At 45.3% G+C, this 23,880-nt stretch overlaps 1 protein-coding gene across 1 annotated transcript in view; it reads right to left on the bottom strand.

The window, feature by feature from the left end:
• The window catches only part of ZBTB16 (zinc finger and BTB domain containing 16), a 121,575-nt gene extending 97,962 nt beyond the window's left edge, over positions 1-23,613 (bottom strand). The window contains exons 1-2 of the mRNA XM_040426796.1: positions 23,461-23,613; positions 15,784-17,081 (exon numbers count right to left, since the gene is read on the bottom strand). Coding sequence (XP_040282730.1) covers positions 15,784-17,009 — 1,226 coding nt within the window. The 5' untranslated portion in view covers positions 17,010-17,081; positions 23,461-23,613. The remainder of the gene's footprint in view (positions 1-15,783; positions 17,082-23,460) is intronic.
• Between the last annotated feature and the right edge of the window lie 267 nt (positions 23,614-23,880).

Genomic DNA, 23,880 nt, shown 5'->3' with positions numbered 1-23,880 from the left:
ACCACCATGGCAGTTAACCTCTATTAGCAGGCGCCCAAATGAAAAGGATAGGAGATCAGATAAATTGCAGCTAGCCACCCCGGTCGTGGTAACAGAAACACATTTACCCAAGTACCCAAAAGTAGAGCAATACAAGTTCCTAACCGACAAACCTGTCAAAAAAACATCCAACACAATGTTCTTCTTCAGGCCTGGGCCAGATCAAGCCTTGAGATTACAATGTATGTTCTTGACAGGGGGGCTCCTTGGGTTAGGAGATGATCTCAACAGACACCATGCCGTTATAAAAACAGTCGCAGCAGCACAATAATAAGAACGCTGTGATAAGAGACATATTATTTTAATCAAATGTGTTCCTTTTTGATGAACAACCAGGCTTGCCACCAGGGGTGAGGAGCTAATATAAAAAGCACTGGGCCATTTCACGATTAATCCCCAAATAAATTAAAGCTTGTGAATAAAAATAAAAAAAAATATATATATAAAAAAATAAATAGCTTTCCACAAGGCTTGTAGGGAGAAATGGTATCAAGTACTTTAGACTTAGTACTGCATGGTCTTTATGATGGATAGGACACTTATCTCAGGATAGTGGGCAAACATGAATAACAGTGTATGCAGGATGGTTGTTGGGTTTAAATAGGACATACCATTTTTCCAACCTACCTTACAGCTGTCCAGGGCCTGCTAGTCTTCAACAGATCTGCAGAATATGGCCAATATCATGGAATCATATGGAGGAACCAAAAAATACCTCTATGTTCATAGATACCTTAATGGGGATTCTCCAGGGTTTAAAGGGGTACTCCCATCCTGAACACTGATGGCATACAAGTAAGATACCCACCGTCTGGTACCTGCACCTTTCTCCAGAACAGGAACACCAAAGTGCACAGAGAGCACCCGTGCATGCGAGCCCACTCTCCATCCACCGCTATGAGACTTCATAGCGCTCACTCAGCTGTTTTCAGAATTCTCATATGGCTGAATGGGGCACAGGCGGCAAATGCCTCTCCTTCTCTATTCTGGAAATAGAAGCAGGTCTCAGAGGTGGGACTAACACCTATGTAACACTGTTGGCATATCCTACAGATATGCCACCTATCTCCCAGATGGGTCAACCACTTTCACGATCTACTCCTAAGAAACACCATCAATATCAGATCAGAGGGGGTCTGACACGCACCCTCACTGATCAGCTACTCGGGAGTATCTCCAGAATTATGATGCCTTGTCCATTTAGTGGATGCATCTGGTTACTGCAGTGTTACACTGATTGAAGTTTTTTGGAGGTACTCTCTCTCTCTCTCTCTCTCTCTTTGGGGAGAGAGTGCTTTAGTCGGCACGAGTAGATTTATAGGCCATCCTGAGGATAAGCCAACCATGTAAAAAGGAGTACACAACCCCTTTAACTGGTAATCAACAAGTGACACAATATCATTAGATTCTTGTACTTTTCCCATATAAATGAAACTATACAAATAGAGTAAGACTTAGCGAATGAAATCCTAATACTGCATGCTACCTCTACAAAGGGTAACAGAAGTTGGGTAACCATCACTTGCATCTAAACTATAGTCTACTAGTTGATACAGTAAAGCAAAGGTAGGGCTGTCTCATTCTGTGGCATTTAAAAAAGGTATGAAAAAAGCTGCATTTTATTATCTGGTAAAATTCTCTTTAGTTTTTTTACATGTCATTTTGGCATGTGTTTGACAAAATCTAGTGATTCCTCTTTGAAAGCACATCTTGAAAAAAAAAAAATACCACCTACCCCCAAAAATTGAATCATTTGTTCGTAGAGCTCAGAAGGAACCGTGCTGTAGGCCTCGTGCCCAGTTTGAAACTGCAATAGCGCATGAAAAATAGAGGACAATCACGTAAATACGCTGCACTTTGACTTTTGTTTGCAACCTGTGGCAGCCTAGTGGAATAAAAGCCTTGAGCCACCAGCGAGGTCTGTGAGCGACTACTTTGTGGCCTTGGTGTACGTTGGACCATATAAGTCTGGTCCGACACATCCTACTAAATGTCTAACGGACCACAGGGTAGGTCTCACTTTCTTCCATCTTCTTGATGTCCGAACACACAGCCATCTGTCAGGACATTTCACCTCAAACTTTTCTAAGCCCCAAGTTGTGAGAACCGAACAGCTGCTCAGTGCAGACAGGAGCGTGCCTCACTCCTTACCGTTACCTTCTACAAAATTGCAACATTTTCATTTCCTTACTCATCATACATTATTTATAATGAGCCAAATTAGAAGGAACGTGCTAATGAATCATCCTCCTCCTCTCATTAAGAATCGAAAGCCTGAGACGTTAATACAGCCGAGGTGTTACACATGTAAAGATAGCGTGTGCTAAATCCAGAAGCGTTAGACAGTGGGAGAGCAGAAATTGGAAAGTGCAGGTGTCTGAATCTATTCTACCCAGTGATATGGAGGAGCGGAGAAGGCTGGGCTTCGAGTGACACTCTATGGGTAGGAAACATTACTCCTGCACACAAGAAAATGGGGGGGCTTCTCGGAAAACTGCCTCGGTGGTCAATGATATGGAGCACATATGTACAGGGAAGGGAACAGAGGTAACACAAGGGAAGGCAAAAAAATACAGCAAGCTTAAGGTTGTATTAGACCCCCCGATCAGGCAGATCGCCTGCTCGCTAGTGGAGGAGACCATTGCTACTACATGCAGGATTCTCCTCCGCAGCATGGGGAGGCGCCATCGCTATGCAAATCGCTCATCCCCATGCTGTACAGTGGTTTGTCAGCGGCAGATCCTAACTAGACAGCACGACCTGCCGCCGGCAAATCCTGATCTTTCAGCTTGTTCAGCGGCAGTATTACACTGCAAGATGATCGCCAACGACAGTCATACGAATGCTTGTTAGCAATCATCGGGCAGAAAATCTGGCCATGTAATACACCCTGTAGTAGAGAGCCGCACAGAGTATTTCAGGAGAGGTTAGTCTCACATTTACGGTATTTACTTCTAATTGGTTTCCTTTGCACTGCAATCAAACTAAAAAGGAGGTTGAGAAAGTAGAGATCAGTATTTCAATTGTTCATCAACGGCAAACAAAAAAAGAAACCTGATGGAACGGATATACTTTGGTAGCAACGAGTCCTGTCAAAATGGCACTTTTTTCTGTCGGTGCAAGCTTTATTTGTTTCTACTTTTCAATAAAATTAGCAAAGATTTCTAAAATTCTGTTTTCACTTTGTCCCTATGGGGCCCCGAGTGCATTGGATTAAATGAGTGCACGTTAAGGTGCGCCTCCAGCCTCTCATATAGAGTAGATATCGGGCTCTATCTCAGGGTTATAGAACAGTCCGCCTGTTATCTGTCCTAAAGTGTCAGTAAACATGTCACTTAATTAAGGCTTGTATATCACTCGCAGGAAGTTTTTGCAATGGTTAAGATATACACAGGGTGATGACAAAGTGGCCTGCTAATTAGCTGCATACCCAGGGATGTGATTTGTAGATTAACCCCTCCACCCCGAGACGGTTACCTCAAAATATCCACAGTGCCCGAGAGCCAGAGGACACGACTCTCAGTCACCCCCAACCCCCACCCCATGGAGACAACGTGTCAGCAGAGGACTACTAGCCATTACCCAGCTGACAACCTTGTAGAGTCTATGTAACTTCTCCTCATGGAGAGAAGTCCCAACATTACACTCTTCATGGTATAAACTCAGGCACGGATGGGGGTAGGCCGTCTGGAGACGGGAAGCGGCAACCTTTAGGCTGAATTCACACACACGAGGACAGATTTGCTGCAGAATATTCTGTACTTCTGCCATGGTTTCTGCAAGACTTCTGCCTTTGGTGAATTTACCCCAATTGGCACTATACAGTTGACGCATCATGGTGTAATCTTTCATTTTGAGTTAAAAGAGTGACTGCATCTTCTATCTAAATGGGTTGTCCCATTAAGATAACGTTCCCATAGGTTAGAGGATAAATGTCTGATCAGCAGGGGTCTAACCACTGGGGCGCCTGTTTAAATGGAGGGGCAGACTCGCATTCGCGTCCACCACTCCATTCAACTGTATGGGATTGCTGGAGGCTGCAGCCATCTCCGGCAGCCCCACAGAGCGGGATGGAGCGGCTGCATCCAAACGTGGGAGGACAGGCAGTCTAATGATCGGCGCCGACGGTCAGACCCCCGTCCATCAGACGCATCCCCACATCTTGTAAATGGCAATAGGTTGTCTTAATGGGACAACCCCTTTAAGTCAAAGACCAGGTAACACTAGGTTAGGCTACTTTCACACTGGCGTTTGTGAAATCCGTCACGTGCTCTCACAGGCGGTCCAAAACGGATCAGTTTTGCCCTTAATGCATTCTGAATGTATTAGGATCCGCTCAGAATGCATCAGTTTGGATCCGTTCCGTCTCCATTCCGCTCTGGAGGCGGCCTGCAGCGTTTTGTTGTCAGTCTGACGAAACTGAGCCAAACAGATCCGTTCTCACACAATGGAAGTCAATGGGGACGGATCCGTTTTCGACGACACAATCTGACAATAGAAAACGGATCCGTCCTCCATTGACTTTCAATGGCGTTCAAGACGGATCCGTTTTGGCCATGTTATAGATAATACAAACGGATCCGTTCTGAACGGTTGTATTATCTGAACGGATGCGTTTGTGCAGATCCATGACGGATCCGCACCAAAACGCGAGCGTATAAGTAGCCCAAGCTTCAGTGCCATCCAAAAACACAAAGAAATCAAGTCGACAATATAGGACTTTACTTAGGCCAGTTTCACATCAGCATTTGTAACCCAAAACCAGGAGTGGGTCCAAACTACAGAAGAGGCATATCTCCACTATACTTTCTAAGTTCTACTTCTGGGTTTGGAGGACAAATACTGACCGTGTGAAAGTGGACGTACAGGTTTTATGTATTTCACATCTGAAAGGGGAGTTGTCCCAACTGGGACACTTATGGCAAATTGATAGGATGTGGCAAAAAATGTAAGATAGGTGCAGCTCCTGGAGGTGGGACCCGCACCCATCTCCAGAATGGGGTCGCCAAGTAGCAGAAAGCACCCGGCACATGTGCGGCCTCCTCTCCATTGGCTGCTAGGGAATGTCAGGAAATTCTTGAACGAGCACTCTATTTTTGGAAGTCCCATAGCCGTGTATGGAGGCTGGACTCACTTTGGTGGCCTGTTTAGTTATAAGGGGCGGAACCCGCAACTACCTGACATTTATGGCAGTCCCAGGTGAGATTAACCCTTCAAGTGCTAGATAAATAGGAACAAGGAAGCCACACACACACACACACACACTTTTAGAATACCGGTATCTCAGACTTTTTTGTGTTACGCTATGAAGAACCAGGGAAACGCTTACATGCAGCAGATTTACTGATAACCTTGTGGTCTGTTATCAGACAAACTGGTAAAACTAGGACAACAAACATTTTATATACACGCACAATAGGGCTACACAAGACTGCTGCAGGTCTTTCATTTATTTATGGCATTTGAATGATAGAAACCATAAATATAAAAATAGTAAAAAAAATTCTATTATACACACACATCTATACAGGCAATCAAAATTAGAGAGCAATTTTTGAACACTTGATTTTTTCAGAAATAATGTCATCTACATTGATCATCATTTGAAGGATTTTTTGTAAGGGGTACACCATGCCATTGGAACAGTGTTTTCCAAAATAACGACAAGTATAAACATAAAAGCTTTATTTATTTAAAAAACGGATGATAATAATTAGGCTACTTTCACACTAGCGTTTTTCTTTTCCAGCATCGAGTTCCGTCCTAGGGGCTTAATGCCGGAAAAGAACTGATCAGGCATATCCCTATGCATTCTGAATGGAGAGCGATCCGTTCAGTTTGCATCAGGATGTCTTCAGTTCAGTCAAACTGATGGCATTTGTAAGGGCTCTTTCACACTTGCGTTCTTGTCTTCCGGCATAGAGTTCCGTCGTCGGGGCTCTATGCCGGAAGAATCCTGATCAGGATTATCCTAATGCATTCTGAATGGAGAGAAATCCGTTCAGTTCCGGAACGGAACGTTTTTTGGCCAGAGAAAATACCGCAGCATGCTGCGCTTTTTGCTCCGGCCAAAAATCCGGAACACTTGCCGCAAGGCCGGATCCGGAATTAATGCCCATTGAAAGGCATTGATCCGGATCCGGCCTTAAGCTAAACGTCGTTTCGGCGCATTGCCGGAGCCGACATTTAGCTTTTTCAGAGTGGTTACCATGGCTGCCGGGACGCTAAAGTGTAGTGGGGAGCGGGGGAGCAGTATACTTACCGTCCGTGCGGCTCCCGGGGCGCTCCAGAGTGACGTCAGGGCGCCCCAAGCGCATGGCTCATGTGATCACATGGACACGTCATCCATGCGCATGGGGCGCTCTGACGTCATTCTGGAGCGCCCCGGGAGCCGCACGGACTGTAAGTATACCGCTCCCCCACTCCCCGCTCCTACTATGGCAACCAGGACTTTAATAGCGTCCTGGGTGCCATAGTAACACTGAACGCATTTGGAAGACGGTTCCGTCTTTAAATGCTTTCAGTACACTTGCGTTTTTCCGGATCCGGAGTGTAATTCCGGCAAGTGGAGTACACGCCGGATCCGGACAACGCAAGTGTGAAAGAGGCCTAAGACTGATCAGGATCCTGATCAGTCTTAAAAATGCCTGATCAGTCAGAAAAATGCATAGAAAAATGCATAGAAGTGTCATCTGGCAAAACGGATCCAGCATTTTATTTATTTTTTTTCACCACCATTCCTATGGGAAAAAAAATGTCAGATGCAGCATTCAGGCAAGTCTTCAGTTTTTTTTCGCCGGAGATAAAACCGTAGCATGCTACGGTTTTCTCTTTTGCCTGATCAGTCAAAATGACTGAACTGAAGACATCCTGATGCATCCTGAACGGATTACTCTCCATTCAGAATGCATGGGGATATGCCTGATCAGTTCTTTTCCGATATAGAGCCCTTGTGACGGAACTCTAGAGTCAAACTACATTTTCTGAAGGTTACACCAGTCACCAGTGGCCCTTGCTTTGAATGACTTCAGCACATCTGCGGCCACAGGACATGACTAGTCTCTCACACTGCTCTCGAGGGATTTTGCTCCACTCTTCTTCCAGTCTCTTCTTAACCATAACTTGGTCACCAAGGATTTTCCAGAGGTTTTCTATTGGGTTTAGATCAGGACTCTGGGCGGCATTTCATTGTTTCAAGGAACTGCTTTCCCCGTTTCGCTGTGTGACAGGGGGCATTGTCCTGCATGAAAATTGCTGGCCGATTGTGATGAACGCAAGGAAGGAACCACGTGTTGTTGAAGAAGGTTCTGATCCACACTTGCACTCACTCTGCCATGTAGCTGTATGAGAGGTCCAACTCCTGCTGCAGAAAACATTCCCCAAACCCCGACACTTCCTCCTCCACCTTTCACTGACTTCTTTACACACTTCTTGGGTTCAGTCTTTCCCCAGTTTGTCGACGAACATAATGTTTCCCATCAGATCCAAATAAATTGAACTTGCCTTCATCACTAACATGAACTCTGGAGCACTTCTCCTCTGTCCACACAACATGCTCCTCAGCAAAGGAGAGTCCAGCCTTTTGAATCTTTCTGCTAATGAGAGGTTTGGTCACTGCAGAGTGGGCTTTTATCAGTCCGAATGCTCTTAAACGTTGAGACCCTGTATGACGAGACAGATCCTTAAACTGTTCAGTGCTGAACTGGCGAGCAATTCCAGCGGCAGTATTGAAACGATTACCCATGGAGATTCTCTGCATTATCCTGTCCTCTCTTGCATTTGTATTTCGAGGGCGACCAGCCTTCTTGGGGGACTTGAATGAGTTTGTGATGTCGTAAAGAAGCAATATTCTAGAAATCACAGACTTGGAACCACCAACTTCTCTTGCTATGGCTGATGGGGTCACCCCTTTGGCCTTCATCTGGACAACCTGCTGCCGGAGGGTTTCAGTCACTTTGGAACGGCACACAATTTTGGCAACATCAGTGAAAACTGGAAAGTTAGGCTGCCAGTTAAGGGTACTTTCACACTTGCGGCAGAGGATTCCGGCGACAGATCCTTCAAAACGTATGCAAACTGATGGCATTTGTCATACCGATCAGTATCCTGATCCGTATGACAAATGCATTGAAATGCTGGAGGCATTTATTTATTTTTTCACATTTTTTGCGGTCCGAGCATGCGCAGACCGGAATGCCGGATCCATTTTGCCGACACACTTGGGGCCGGATCCGGCATTAATGCATTTCGATGGCAAGTGTTTCGGAATTTTGGACGGAGATAAAACCGTAGCATGCCGCAGTATTATCTCTGTCCTGAAAAGGCAAAAAGACTGAACTGAAGACATCCTGAACGGAATGCTCTCCATTCAGAATGCATTAGGATAAAACTGATCAGTTCTTTTCCTGTATTGAGCCCCTAGGACGGAACTCTATGCCAGAAAAGAATAACTCTAGTGTGAAAGTACCCTAAATAGGGTTTGTCAGATCATTAAGGAAATTAGCACCAGTTGCCAGATTAACACCAATAACTTGCAGGTATCTGAAAGTGTTCTCTAATTTTGATCAGTGTTCTTTTTCAATTATCTCATTTACATTTTTATTCTGTGCTTTAGAATAAATACAATTTATGAAATCTTAAAATACTGTTATTTTACTCATGTTAGGATATATTCACATAGGACTACACTATGACCTTTACATTTCAGAAATTGTGTTCTGTTCTCTAATTTTGAAATTATATATATATTTTACACACACACACACACACACACATATACATACACATATATATCCCTCCACCCATCAAAAATAAATAAATACATAGGATATGAAAATTATATATTAAAAAAACAAATAAGATTACTGAATAATTTGTTTTATTAACTTCAACAATGACAAATAACCTGTAGTGAAGTTTAGGTGTAAGACTTCTGGAATGAATAAAAGAATAACAGCACATTAGCAGGAAGACGTTTACCAGCACCTTAATCCATATAACCAGAAGACCCCCGCCTCCTTCTGCCCGATCTGGAAGCAATTACAGACCATTAAAGTGAACTGCCTGCCACTAAATTTAACCCCGAACACCGACACTTGCCACTTTACCCAAATGAAAGGGGATTAACTATACCAAAATGATAGAAATCCTCTACCAAAGAAACACAGGTCCCGCTCCTGGTCGGAGCGTTCCCTTTTGTTTGCTGCGCCCATACATTCCATAATAAAAATGGAAGAAACATTCATAGCTAAAAATCAGCAAAAAAAAAAAAAAGCTTAATTCAGACATAAACCATTTAGATCTCCTTCATTATTCATGCATGGAATAAGTCAGGAAATAAATAAAAATTTTAAGACATTTCTTAAAATACTAAAAATTGTACAACAAGCAGAGGTAGGCTTGATGTAATGATTCATCAGTAAATCACTAAAACTTCCAAAACATTAAAAAAAAGGTAACAAATCTAAATCTGAAAATTACAAATCCAGTTTGTGATAGTCGTTCTTTTTCACCCCCCATGAAGTCTCACTTTATAAAATCTGAGAAGGGATATCATGTTCGTAAATTGGCTATGTCTACTTGTCCTGTGACAGATCAAGGAATATATATATATATATATATATATATATAGCACATATTCATAGAAAATCCAGATGGGATGCAACCAGTTAAACAACCCCCCATATCCTTCTTCTAACAGCCCATAAATAAGTCACCTCAGCCTATTAGTGCTCCCTGCTTCACTTCAGTATAGGAGGCCCTGCTCCAAATCCCAGGAGCCTCTGACAGGGCACTGGCAAAGGTTACCCAGCTCAGGTCAGCTGGGAGGGGAACCTTCATTTCCTGAGCCAGGCCAAGGGCCGAGAAAGAATGAAAGACTAATCACAGCCTTCCTCACAAAGGGAGACCAGGCCAAGGGACTGGCTTCCATTACGGAGACTCTCATACCAGGTGCCACCAATAAACAGGACCATTCCATGGCTGGCATTAATCAGGAGCTGCCGCTAAAATAGAAAGCTATATTAAAACCACTTAGTTCTTAATTTACCTCAACACTATTGGCAGAAGATTGCCTCCTCTCCAGGTTAACGCGCCATTCAGTACTGCTGGTAAGATGGGGTACGGTGCAGCTTTTACAGCAGAACAGGAGCAAGAATGGTTTTTTATATTTGTACAAAACGGAACCAGAAACTTTGACCGTTCAGAATTACAACACCTGGTATTTAATCTATCCAAGATGACCATGTATTATTCAAAAACACTGCAAGCTGGGTAAATCCAGGCCAAAGAGTTCATCACTGCAAAAGGTGGCAAATGCAATAAGATGAAGACGGTCAACAGCCAATGACCATTGTGCTGAAGACACTTCTGAAGGCACCAGTGGCCTAGGCTCATATGATCTGTCAAAAAATGCTTCACCAAGAAAATATCTAAAAAATGTAGCCCTTGAAGATATTAATACACTCTAGACAAAAAGGTCTAGTAAAGTTGTCCAAGTTAAGAAAAACATGGCTACTTTCTTTAAAAAGTAGCTCTGCTCTGCTGAATAGGGCTGTGGAGTAACACCACAAAGAACTATTGGGGTGTGTTTTTTGGAAATTAGCAGCCATGCTTTTCTAACCATGGACAACTCATTTAAAATGTAATGTAGACCTCGGTGTGAATAACATTCAATGAAATAAATAAAAAAAAGCACACATAAAACACGAGAATAAACTAAAACCTGAGGAAACGCCCACATAATCTGGGAGGGTGGCAGATGGCTGGTATACACAATCCGATTTTAGGGTGGACACAGAGTGGTCGACATTGGCTATGGTGTTCACTATTTCCGCTTTGGAAAAAGTACTTGACGAGAGTTTTGGAAAACCTTGGTTATAAAAAGGAAGGGTTAAAAAACAGAGGTGATCCAACAGAGGGGTGCAACGTGAGGTTTATTAACTGGCACATTAGAGGCCAGAACTTCTTATAGGTCAACTGGTTACATTTCTTTAGTAAACTAAGAGGACCAACATAATCCTTTTAATGATTGTATTTTTATTTTTTTTGTTAAGAGCCACCAACTAAATCAAAAAGTCAACAGGCGACCAACTTTAGGGTAGACCTGTCTGTTAATACTTGTATTCTTTGCGAAATAATTCCGGAGCATATTTTTTTACTGTTCCACACTGTCCTGTTCTACTGCTAGAAACGTATGAATAAATAGATACTGGGTGTCGCCATTTGGAGGTAAGCCCCTACACAGTCTGACACGTGCCAATCAGTGTCAACGAGGACAGACCCCTCTGACAAAGGAAAAGGTAACACCCAGGAGGAACACAACAAGGCAGAGTCGTGAGAAACGGACATGTCAGTGGAGCCCATGGGTCCTTTTTAATAGATCGGCTTTTGTAGTTTCACAAAAAAAAGTTTGCTATTATATCAGATGTATCAAGCTGTCAAAATGTCAAGATTACACCTTTTTTTTTTCTTCCTCTGTACTGATGATTCTGAATTTTTAATCTTCAAATCTTCACATCTTCAAATCTGTAGCCACAATTGTTGCTTAAAACAGAACCAAAATGTGGGTGGAGGGAAGTGCATGGAAGGAAGATGTGAGCGACACACGAGAGGCTGACGGGTCTATCGAGGACTACAGCACGGAAACCGCAACGCTGGTTAATATTCATACTAGTTCTGAGCCTGGAGCACCAAGTCCAGTTCACCCGATTTTAATCAATTCTTTAGGATCCAAATGAAGAGTTTGACTTTTTCTGCTTATTTTCTGATCCAAAAAATGTAGGGTCTCAAATCAATGAAAGGACAACAGATCCATCCCTTTGACAGGCTACAGAGCTGCTCTCCTTTCTAGTAGGACACGGCGGGTATAGAAGACTGTGTCACTACATAAACATAGTGGGACAGATACGACTTCTGACATATACATTAGGGGGGTTTAGTTTTTTGTGTGTGCAAATTGATACAAATACACTATGGGGCACATTTATTAAGACCAGCGTTTTAGACACCGGTCCTAATAAGGCCCTGTCCTGGATCCACCGAAGTTATAGCCGTCTTATATTGAAAATGGTAAATTAGATGGGCCTGCCCCATTCCCTGCCAAGCACAACTTTTTAGACCTGGCATAAGAGGGGAAAAGTTGTAGATTGTGTTGCAAGGTCTGTCTAATATAGAAGTATTTCTGGATTAAAATAAAAAATAAAAATGACTCTATATTCATCTCAATGGCTGAGGAGCATTTAGGTTACACAATTACCTAGACAGAGGGGGAGAAGTCTTGTACATAACCCAAACTGATGATTTCGCTCATGTCGAATGGTGGCAACACATGGGTGGTGTAATGGACAGTGGGTGCAGACTGACTGTGCCCACTAAGGACGGGTTCACACTTCAGTTATTGGGAGCCAAAACCAGTAGTGAAGCCTCCACAGAGATCAGGTGTAATGGAAAGATCGGAGCGGAGGCTGAACGCTGCCAGACTGATGCATTCTGAGCGGATTCACAACCACTCAGAATGCATTGGGGCAGTACGGATGCGTTCGGGGGCGCTTGTGAGACCCTGCAAACGGAACTCACAAGCGGAGCCCCGAACGCTAGTGTGAAAGTAGCCTAACCGGTGTTAAATTGGTTGAACCGCTCCCATCCGCTTTTTAGAAAAGTGGCGAGTGCAGAGTAACAGTCAAAGAGTCAGTACAAAAAGTGCAGTACACAATGTAACCTCGGCTGTAATGAAAACCTGACTCAGAGTACAGGAATGTACTGTAGTCTACAGTAGGATGACAAGGCGAGAACGCAGAGCCGTCAGGTGTGAGTAATGTGCGCCAATATGAGATTACACAAAATCATGAGAACCTCCGCTACCATCAAAAAGGGGGAAAACTCGTATATGCAAAGTTTAACATTTTCTACTAACAGACACGTCTCCCCCTCACTCCCTTATACAGGCACTTTCAAAAACCACTTTTTTCTACTTTTATCGCTTGGTTTGCAAACCAGCAGTTCAGATGCGGGGGCAGGAGAAAGGAGGTGAAGTCCTCGTACGTGCTTAAAAATCGCTAGGAGGCATTAGACAGGCGGGTTCTATATTCCTATCTATCTATAGTTCTGCATTTCAGCTTTCTTCTTCTATACAAAGCGACAAAAACTTCAGGCCAAGTGCGAGGAGACCAATTTCTTTTTTAAGGTTGTCCACCGGTGCGAAGCTACAGCAAGAGACGACAGAGATCACAAGATCCTAGTAGATGTGTGATCGGTGCCCTCAATAGTAGTCAGTTAGGGTTACCCCATTGTGACCCATCCTTCAGGCCACAACAGGAACGAGCCTCCCTAGCGCCACCCGCAGTTGGATAGCCCCCTTTAACAGCCCATATGTAAATATCCTATCCATTTTCTATTTAGATTTTTTTTTAGAATGGGTGGAAAGTTTTTGGGATATACTTTTTTTTTTACAGCCACTCCATGTATCTCCATGTCCTGGCCCCAACGTCCTCTGTCTGGACAGCCTCACGTGACCATTCACGCCGACTAGTGAGTCAGTTAGAGCGCCACACATTACATTAATCAACGCAACGCTCTTCTGTGGACCTCTATCTATTCCTACCAAGAGCTGTCCTACTGTTATCCCAATTCTAAGAAAAACACAGAACAAATTTAATTCTATGACTATGGAGTTCCTAATAATAATAATAATAATAAATAATCATCATCTTTACTGATGCAACTGCCCTTGCTTTATAAAATACTAAAAGTCAAGGTAACAAAAAATAAATAAAATTTGATTACAGTCAATTCAGACTCGTCATGTCACCAGTCCAAATTAATGTAATGTACAGACACACCCACAAATGTTCAAGCGCTGTACTGTACCTCGAGTCGCTGGGTACTGAAAAGAACAAAATGTTACAAGTACACCACACCCGGCACGTGTGGCAAGCCTGGCCTTCCATCCCACACCTCGCATCAGCTCATTATGCCCGGCTCGCAGATGATTAACCTGTGTGTTACTGGTACATCGTGTCCTCTCCCCGTTCCCGGTGATTAAGATCTGGAAGTTTGTGCACATTGTGTCTGATGTGACAGTGTGTACTGTACTGATGAGGTGGCAGACTAGATTTGGAAACTGGCACAGACAGTGTGTGGGAATAATAGAGATGGCACCTCCATTGTGCAAGGTTACATAATTGGGCACGGATAATTTGTGTGTACGCTGGAACATTTACAGGGGTGGGAAATGGAACGCAATTAAATGTCTCCTAAGCGGTCTGAAAATAATACTCATTATCAAAAATGGCAAGATAACTGCAAAAAGTCCTGATCCTGTCAAGTGGCAATGTAGTTTGTCGTTTTTCTGCACTTAGCTAAACAGGTAAAAAACCACTACGCCCCCGCTGAATTAAAAGACCAAGGCTGCGTTCACACGACCGTATGAATGGGTCCACAACTGGACTGCAATTTTGCGGACCCATTCATTTCAATGGTGCTGCAAGAGATGGTCCGTTCCGTGGCCCCGCAAAAAATAGAGCATGTCCTATTCTTGTCCGCAATTGTGGACAAGAATAGGCATTTTCTATATAGTGCCAGCCATGTGCGGTCCGCAAAATGTGGAACGGTCACGGCCGGTATCCATGTTTTGCGGTACAGTCGTGTGAATGCACGCTAAGGCTACTTTCACACTTGCGTTGTTAAATCCGGAATTGAGAGTCAGCAGAGGATCTCATTACCCCAATTAAATTTTTTATTTTTTTTTAAAGATCCCCCCCCCATTCAGAATGCATGAGGACTAAAGGGAAACTTTTTTTTTTTTTTCCCAGTATAGAGATCCCGTGCTGGATCTCAATACCGGAAAACAACAACGCATGTGTGAAACAGACCTAATCTGGGAAAAGAAATAAAAAAAGAAAATAAAAATAAAAAGTTCTATGGCAGAATGCTGTGAGTCCTGACCCTTATCAGGGTGTGATCAGCCCCCGCCCCCCACACACAGGCAAGTCTCATTATTATACCACTTCCTACAAACTGTACCATCCACAGGCAGCATGTTATGGAGCAGGAGGAGCTGAGCAGATTCATTAATAGTTTTGCAGGAAAAAGACTCCACATAAGGCTACATGCACACGACTGTTGTGTGTTTTGTGATCCGCAAATCGCAGATCCTCAAAACACGGATGGCGTCCGTGTGCGTTCCATAGTTTGCGGAACGGCACGGACAGCCTTTAATATAACTGCCTATTCTTGTCCGCAAAGCGTGTACAAGAATAGGATAGGTTATAATTTTTTTTTTGCGGACCACGGAACGAAGCAAATACTTTTGCAGCCCCATTGAAGTGAATGGGTCCGCATCCGAGCCGCCAAAACTGCGGCTCGGATGCGGACCAAAACAACGGCCATGTGCATGAGGCCTAACTTGCACTTTATTCATTGATTTCTGCTCAGTTCCTCCTGCTCTACAACCTGCTGCCGTACGTTCCACATGACATTAAAAACGGGGGCTCACCCTGAATCTATGAGCACCAGAGAGATTGTGCTACCAGCACCCAAGGATAGGTGGTTTACTGCAGATGTCTGAAAGTTCCAGTGTCCATAGCGTCTTACCTGTGCAGAATGAAGCTGGACTTATTTCCATCTCCTCACAATTATCAAGATCATCCAGCATCTCATAACTTTGTTGGTCAATCTCAATGAATATATAAAGATTCTAAACTCTACAAAGAGCGAGCACCGTACAGAGCAGTTATGTAACCTTACCTGTGATGTTCAATGGAGTCATTGTCTGGAAGGCTTGCTCCACACACACTGCATCGCTCACTCATATTTCTACCATCGTTCTTCATCCCAGCGGCAATTTCACCTAGCTTGTTGAACAGCTCTCGCTGAATGAAGCCTTGGGGAAGAAGTCCACCGTAAGCACTAAAGTCCATTGATACAGCCAGTGCTGGTTGCATGTGAAGAGCAGAAGCCATAGATGTTGGCACAGTAAGCATCGTTTCACCCTTATGGTTTGGTAGGACGGAGTAGACGCTAAGATGCTTCTCTGCGTGGGAAATTGCATGATCTTGTCCAAGGGTAAAACCTTGACTCAATTCCAAAGACTGTTCAGGAGCATTCTCATCACGGTTAAAGCTCAGATCTCGAGCACTTGTGATGACACTACTGCGGGTTGGGGTTCCTGGACTCTCCTTGGCCTTTTCATCGGATTTGTCTCCAGATGCACTGGATTCTGCAGTTGGGCTAGCATGGTTGGTGCCTTCATCAACCTGCATGACTTCTGTTTTCACCTCTGCAAGACTTTGAAGTCTGCCGGCGGAGTGCAAGTCTAGTGCATTTTGTTGCAGTGCTCCTTGAAGCAATGACTGGCCAATGGTCATTAAACTATCTACAGCAGTCTTGGTTGGGCTCATACCAGAAAGTCCGTAGGACGTTGACACTGATGGACTTTGATCCACCAAGCTCTGACTGCCCATGCTGGCATAACCACTTTCTTCACTGGAATGCTTTGCGTTCAACATGTTTTTAATAAATCTCGATTTTCTGTCTTCTTCGTCATCCATGGCCCTCTCACTTGTACAAAGGTCACCATCATTCTCTTCTGAAGCTTGAATAGTTTCTAGAATCTTCAGACATTGCTCTTCTAAATACTCAATTTCTAGAATTTCGGCTGCATACAGGAGGTCATCCAAATCTTCCACCTTGGCCTGCAGAGTGGCAGTGTAAGCATACTCCAAAATCTGTTGAAAAGTCTTTGGCGACAAAAAGTCCAATGTGTAATGCTGGCTGCTACGGTGGAAAAGTATTTCAAACATCTTACTAGTACAAGCCAATACTGTCCTATGGGCATGAAACTCTTGAGTATCCACCATGATCACCACATCACAGAGCGTCCCCGCCAACCGCATTTGGTTGGCTTTCAGGAGAATCCCCGTGGGGTGATTGGGGTTTTGCAACTGTATCATACCCATATTAGTCAAATCCATAATTCTCCTGGGGTCTAGTCATTAGTCTATCTGTTGCTTGATATGGTGGGCCAAACTCGGAAACCAATGGACCTATAGGTAGAAGGGAAAAAAATAAAAATAAATTCAGCCACGTATGAAAGCAAAGCACTGAAAGCATTAACAGATCTCATTTTGGGTAGAGAAAAATTATGAACTTACAAAAACATCATCCCCCCCCCCCCCTCCCCCTAATTGTGATGCTTCCAGGTCTGTGGTGGTTTTTACTTTCTGGTACCTCCCAAGTGTTCAGGTCAAAGGCGTGGCAGCAGCGTGGCACACCATTAGAGCTCATGCACACAAACTTTTTTTTTTTCAGTATTTGTTCCGTTTTTTTTTGCGGACCGTATGCAAAACCATTCATTTCAATGGGTCCGCAAAAAACAAAAAAAAAAACACAACACTACTTAAATTACTCCGTGTGCATTTCGTTTCCGTATGTCCGTTCCACAAAAAAAAAAAAAAGAACATATCCTATCCTTGTCCGCATTACGGACAAGGATAGGACTGTTCTATTAAGGGCCAGCTTTTGGTTTCTGAAAAATACGGAATGCACACGGAACGTTATCCGTATTTTTGGCAGATCTGTTTTTTGCGGACTGCAAAATACATACAGTCGTGTGCATGCGCCCCAAGTGGAAGTCAACAGAAGGTGGTGCACAAATAACCTAAGGTCAGCCCTGGATGCTACACCACAATGAACAACTAAAATAACAGTCTAGGTCACTAAATGTTACCCAAAAGTACTAGAACTGGATCGGTTATTCTACTTAAATGGGGTAGGGCCACTAAACATATTCAAACCAGCACCTGGATCTAAATACTTTAGTAATTGCATGTAATTAAACATTTTGGACAGCCAGTGAGCTATCCAATAAAATGTATCTTCCTTATTTCTTGACCACCTCACCACGGAGGTTGTCACACCCGCTCAGTTTAAATCTTCAACTGCCACAAGCCATAGCTTCTGTTAGAAGCGGTGTCAGTTAGGGTACTTTCACACTAGCGTTTTTCTTTTCCGGCACTGAGTACCGTCAAAGGGGCTCTATACCGGAAAAGAACTGATCAGGTATATCCCCATGCATTCTGAATGGAGAGCAATCCGTTCAGGATGCATCAGGAGGTCATCATTTTGACTGATCAGGCAAAAGATAAAACCGTAGCATGCTGCGATTTTATCTCCGGCGAAAAAAACGTAAGACTTGCCTGAATGCCGGAGCATTTTCCCCCATAGGAATGGATTAGCGCCGGAACCGTCCTTTTGGTCTGCGCATGCGCAGACCGGTAAAAAAGATACAAGACGGATCCGTCTGTCCGCATGACAAGCGGAGAAACGGATCCGTTCTTGCAATGCATTTGTGAGACGGATCCGTATCCGTATCCAGATGAGTCTCACAAACGCTTAGTCACATCCAGATCGGCGGATCCGGAACGGCTTGCCGGATCACGCTGCCGCAAGTGTGAATATAGCCTTACAGGGAGGACACAAGCCCCGAGCTCCTAGTGGAGCAATTGGAGCGGTGTATGGGGTGGTTCTCTGGTTCCATGTGAGGTACAGGGCAGGTTTTAGCTACTTTATGATGTTTGATTTTCATTTACGTCACTCATGGCCTAACCCCTTTAAATACCATAATAAAGTGAAGAATGGTTGAGATTCCCAATGTCAAAATAGATCTAAAAGATTTCCCCCCCCCCCCCCCTCTGGACAGACATTTGTATAAAAAGGGGCAAAAGGTTGTATAGCCAAGAATGACCTGATAGTCCATGTCATATGATGGAACTGGAAGATAGTACAAGAGACATAAAATCTGTCGAAGGACAGGGGTCAAGAGTTCTAGGAGATGCACAAGATCCAGAGGAAGAAAAGGTTAGCACGTGGGGCTCCATGGGGACTTGAAATGTCTTCATTAGTGACCTAGCAAATGATCGGGGAAGCATTCCTCCTCAACAATGGCAAAGATCTTGACATTCCACAGAAGGAAACATTGGTAGATATACAAACTACATAAAGAGCGACAAAGACGTAAACTTATACAAGATGAACGGCTACAGTACTGCAGAACACTGTAATGGATATAGGTCTGCGAGGGACTGATGACATACCAAGGACCTACACAGAGAGAAGCCGAGGGCCACAGGGGGATAACGAACGTCATTGTGCCACAATCAGGGTTACTACAGAAGCGATGAGGTTCAGCGCAGAGATTTTAGGTAGCACTGCAAACGTTATCCTAACCAGGCACAGTAGACTACATCCAATCTGGGGAATTCAGCTCTGCTACATCTGTAAAGGAAGCCACCACAAGTGGTTACTGTCTGATCGGTTCTACCCATGTTCTTGCTTATACATTCGCCCTCAAGCAGAACCGAAAAGTCAACAGGCGCCTCACTGAAGACACCAGATACTCATCTGGACCAGCAAATCTACGCTCAAAAAACCATCTAGAACTTACTACCCAAACAGATGTCGGACCGCAGGTCCCCGACTGGCGGAAGGTGGATTTAACTAGTGTCTTAAACACATAGAACATATCCATCATTTCAGTTTCTAAAACTACCGTGCGATGGCGATCTGAGAGACGGGTCACAGACAGGGAGGCGAAGTTTAGTACATCACCGTTTCTAGTCCTACAATGGAGAGCAAGTGACTTTCATTTTCGCGTCGCCCCCACAGACCAGAAGAAGAAACGCTTCAAAACTGAAAATTTTGTCATCATCATTTTTTTCATGTACAAACGTCCCCGATCGCTCCACATAACGGCGAGGCCAACCATGGCGCACAGACCGGCAACAGCCATAAACACAGGTTTGCTTTAGCCGCTAAACAATAGAAAGGCGCAGTCCGGAAGGACGCTTTATTGGACTTGTCAGACGGAGAAGAACGGGGACAATGGAAGTTTGTGTAACAGAAAGTACAAAGCGTAATGCCTTCACATTAAACCTATTGTTCAACTGCACCTTTAAGAAGGGCGGGGGGGGGGGGGGGGGTAATAATCTCCTGTGTGTCTTCTGTAATGATGGAGGAGCAATAACACTTTTTGGAGACAAAAAGGGTGAAATCCTATGCTCTGGTAGCTCAAGAGTTAAACTTAGTACAAAATATTATATATATAAAAAATGGCGGCACTGGCTGTAAATAAGTAAAATAAGTCTAAATGAGCTCTGCTTGAAAAAGGCTCATTTAGAGCCGAAACGTTGCACCGGATGGTTGAATAAAGGTATCACCGAATTTTTCTCATCTAACTGGAATGCCGTCCATTTTCTGGATATTATATATATATTTTTTTTTTATATTTATATAATAATATTTTGATAGTTTCTCTTTCTATTAGGAGAATATTGAGACCCTTGATACAAAGAGGCAAATATCTGCCCGAGTCACAGAACCTATGCGAAATAAGAGCGATATCGCGCTAGACGTTAAAAGGACAGCGACCTTTATAAAGGGACATTAATATTGCTGTGCCGCCGTAATACGTATAGGTCATCAGCTCATTTCCAAGCAATCTGCCAACGCCTGCGTCAAATCTAGGTTCGGGTGGGCTCAGATTCAGTGACGTTTCACAATCGAGTGCGGTTATTACTGTCTGCAAGAGATTAAAGAGTCCTGTGCCTTTAAGTGCCAACATTTACTCCCAAATGTAACAGAGCGCCCCCTGATGGTCACACAAGAGGCGAGCCCGCAGACACATCCTATGGAGCCTTCATTCACATGAGATTCCCACCGCCTCGCCGGCCAGCTCCGTACTTCTCCCAGCGATAGGCAGATTTACATGGGACTGCGTCGTTTCAGTGGGCAGGTGCCGTAAACAGGCAATGTAGCACTCCGGCTCTGCTACATCTCCATCCAAAGCTTTCCTGCGGTCCTCCAGCTGTTGCAAAACTACAACTACCAGCATGCCTGGACAACCTATAACTATTAGGGCATGCTGGGAGTTGTAGTTTTGCAACAGCTGGAGGGGCCACAGGTTGGGCATCCCTGCTTTAACACATCTGCCATTGAAACCGACCCAAAACAAGGGAACATGTCAAATCCCACAGAACACCCATCCTATAAACCACCTGACTGTGTGGACTCCACTGACGGACCCTCGTCGGTGGGTTTACAGTCAGAAGGCACCGTGCCTGGAGTTAGCCAACATTCCTACAGGTCCAAGTCAAACACCGTCATGTCCATCCGAAATGTAAGATCCAGAATGAAGGAGGGTTTAGGAGCCCCTGGTACAGAGAAGGATCAAGGATGGAAGGAGACAAATAAGTCAAGATAAAACGAGGGCTAAGAAAACAGACCCCCCCCCCCCCCCCCATAAGAGCGGCTGGTCCTATTGTGCAGCCAGAGGGAAGAATGTTTTTGTCTGTGGCAAAGTACAAGGCAGTTCCACAGGGCGAGGGTCAGAAGGATGGAAACTACAACCCCCAACGGACAGAACCCGGCACTTTACCCACCTGCGCGGCTTATCAATCAGGGAATAGGAGAATACAGAGTCGCTGATTACTGACAGCCGGCTACAATAAGGGGGGGGTCACGCCTAATGTAAGAGGTGCTAAAATATGGGCTACAGCTCAGCGGCATCCAGAGAAGAATCCGGATTTCTGCTCCTCTTCCCGGAGGTGTAAGCGGTTTCTAGAAGGAGCTGCTAAGCAGATACAAGGTAGAGCAAGAAAGCGCGAGACAATGGCAAGTTCTACCGGAGACCGCCATCCGATCAACTCCAGTAATAAACCCCCCCATGAAAGATCCCTACCGGAGACCACCATCCGATCAACTCCAATAATGACCCCCCCCCCCCCCATGAAAGATCCCTACCGGAGACCACCATCCGATCAACTCCAATAATGACCCCCCCCCCCCCCATAAAAGATCCCTACCGGAGACCACCATCCGATCAACTCCAATAATGACCCCCCCCCCCATAAAAGATCCCTACCGGAGACCACCATCCGATCAACTCCAATAATGACCCCCCCCCCATGAAAGATCCCTACCGGAGACCACCATCCGATCAACTCCAGTAACGACCCCCCCGTGAAAGATCCCTACCGGAGACCACCATCCGATCAACTCCAATAATGTCCCCCACCCCGATAAAAGATCCATACAGCGAGGCTACCCCTTCCCCCGCTATATTTCATAGATTCAGACCCTTTTCTCTGGAGCTTGGGGGTTTGCCTCTATTGACAGAGCTCCTTTTGATGACTTGGAAGGGTTAATGAGTCAACTATTAAAGCCCTTTATCACCCCCCCCCCAACCTTTTAAAACATTGTACAAAACTAGTTTTGGGTGAATTATACCCAAATAATCATCATCAATGTCAGTGAAGATTAGATGATGGGGAGGATTAACCCCTGCAGGACCACGATGCTATGAAAGTCTATGAGGGAGAACAGGTAACCCCCGCGAGCCCAGACAGTCTGCTCCGTGTTCACACTGATCTGTCTGGCGACCGCACTCCAGGCAGCAGCCTCCAAATGTATAGATCATATATAAGGAGGAGAGGATGATGGGGGTCTGAGGAGAGGGTGATGGGGGTCTGAGGAGAGGGTGATGGGGGTCTGAGGAGAGGGTGATGGGGGTCTGAGGAGAGGGTGATGGGGGTCTGAGGAGAGGGTGATGGGGGTCTGAGGAGAGGGTGATGGGGGTCTGAGGAGAGGGTGATGGGGGGTCTGAGGAGAGGGTGATGGGGGTCTGAGGAGAGGGTGATGGGGGTCTGAGGAGAGGGTGATGGGGGTCTGAGGAGAGGGTGATGGGGGGTCTGAGGAGAGGGTGATGGGGGGTCTGAGGAGAGGGTGATGGGGGGTCTGAGGAGAGGGTGATGGGGGTCTGAGGAGAGGGTGATGGGGGTCTGAGGAGAGGGTGATGGGGGGTCTGAGGAGAGGGTGATGGGGGTCTGAGGAGAGGGTGATGGGGGTCTGAGGAGAGGGTGATGGGGGTCTGAGGAGAGGGTGATGGGGGGTCTGAGGAGAGGGTGATGGGGGGTCTGAGGAGAGGGTGATGGGGGGTCTGAGGAGAGGGTGATGGGGGTCTGAGGAGAGGGTGATGGGGGGTCTGAGGAGAGGGTGATGGGGGTGCACATGAACCATTGCGGACTGGATCCATACACAAGACCCGACTCGGCAGCCCCCCGCCTTGTCCCCACTGTCTCGGATGGAGGGGACATAAACAAGGCAGGATTCTGCATGTCACCTCACAGCCCTTTAAATCTGCCAGAGCCGGTACCGCATGCGGTTCTGTTCAGCCCTTCATCCTATGCTGACATGAACTTTTCCTCCCAGTCCCCGCGCAGCATCCCTCCCCCCGGTGTGCACAGGGACATACGAGCAACTTTGTAACAAGGTAAGCATTCCTTTCTGTCAGGGACTACTACTCCTCCTCGTGCGCATGATGGGAGTGATGGAGGCTGAAGTTGGAGCAGGTCCCCTCCGCGCACTCACCTGTGTGCTGTCCCCCGGCATGTATGTATGGAGGCTGGAGGTGAGTGAGGAGATGCCGTCAGAGCCGCAACGGCAGCCGGCTCCAGCAGTTCACACTGCCCGCTCTCATGCTCACTAGCTCCTCTCTTCTTTAAGGTTAGCAAATCAACACAGCGGTGACGTCACGCGCGGCGCCCGAACACATGCCTCCCCCCCCCCCCTCCTCACACATAATGGATCGGCCCCACCGCCATGTTTACTGCTGGCAGAGAGAGGAGAGATGCTGAGCGCCTGTCACCTCAGCGCTGGTCAGTACTACAAGTCCCAGGGGGTCCTAAGGGGGGGGGGAAATAAAAAAAATGTGTGGGATTCAATGAGCGAAGGGGTATCGCCTGGTACCTAGGGGGCAGTGTCTAGGCTTGCTGAGAGTTGTAGTTAGTC

The sequence above is a fragment of the Bufo bufo genome, chromosome 1 (genome assembly GCF_905171765.1).
Source record: "Bufo bufo chromosome 1, aBufBuf1.1, whole genome shotgun sequence".
Lineage (NCBI taxonomy): Eukaryota > Metazoa > Chordata > Amphibia > Anura > Bufonidae > Bufo > Bufo bufo.
This window is presented reverse-complemented; position numbering and strand designations above follow the sequence as displayed.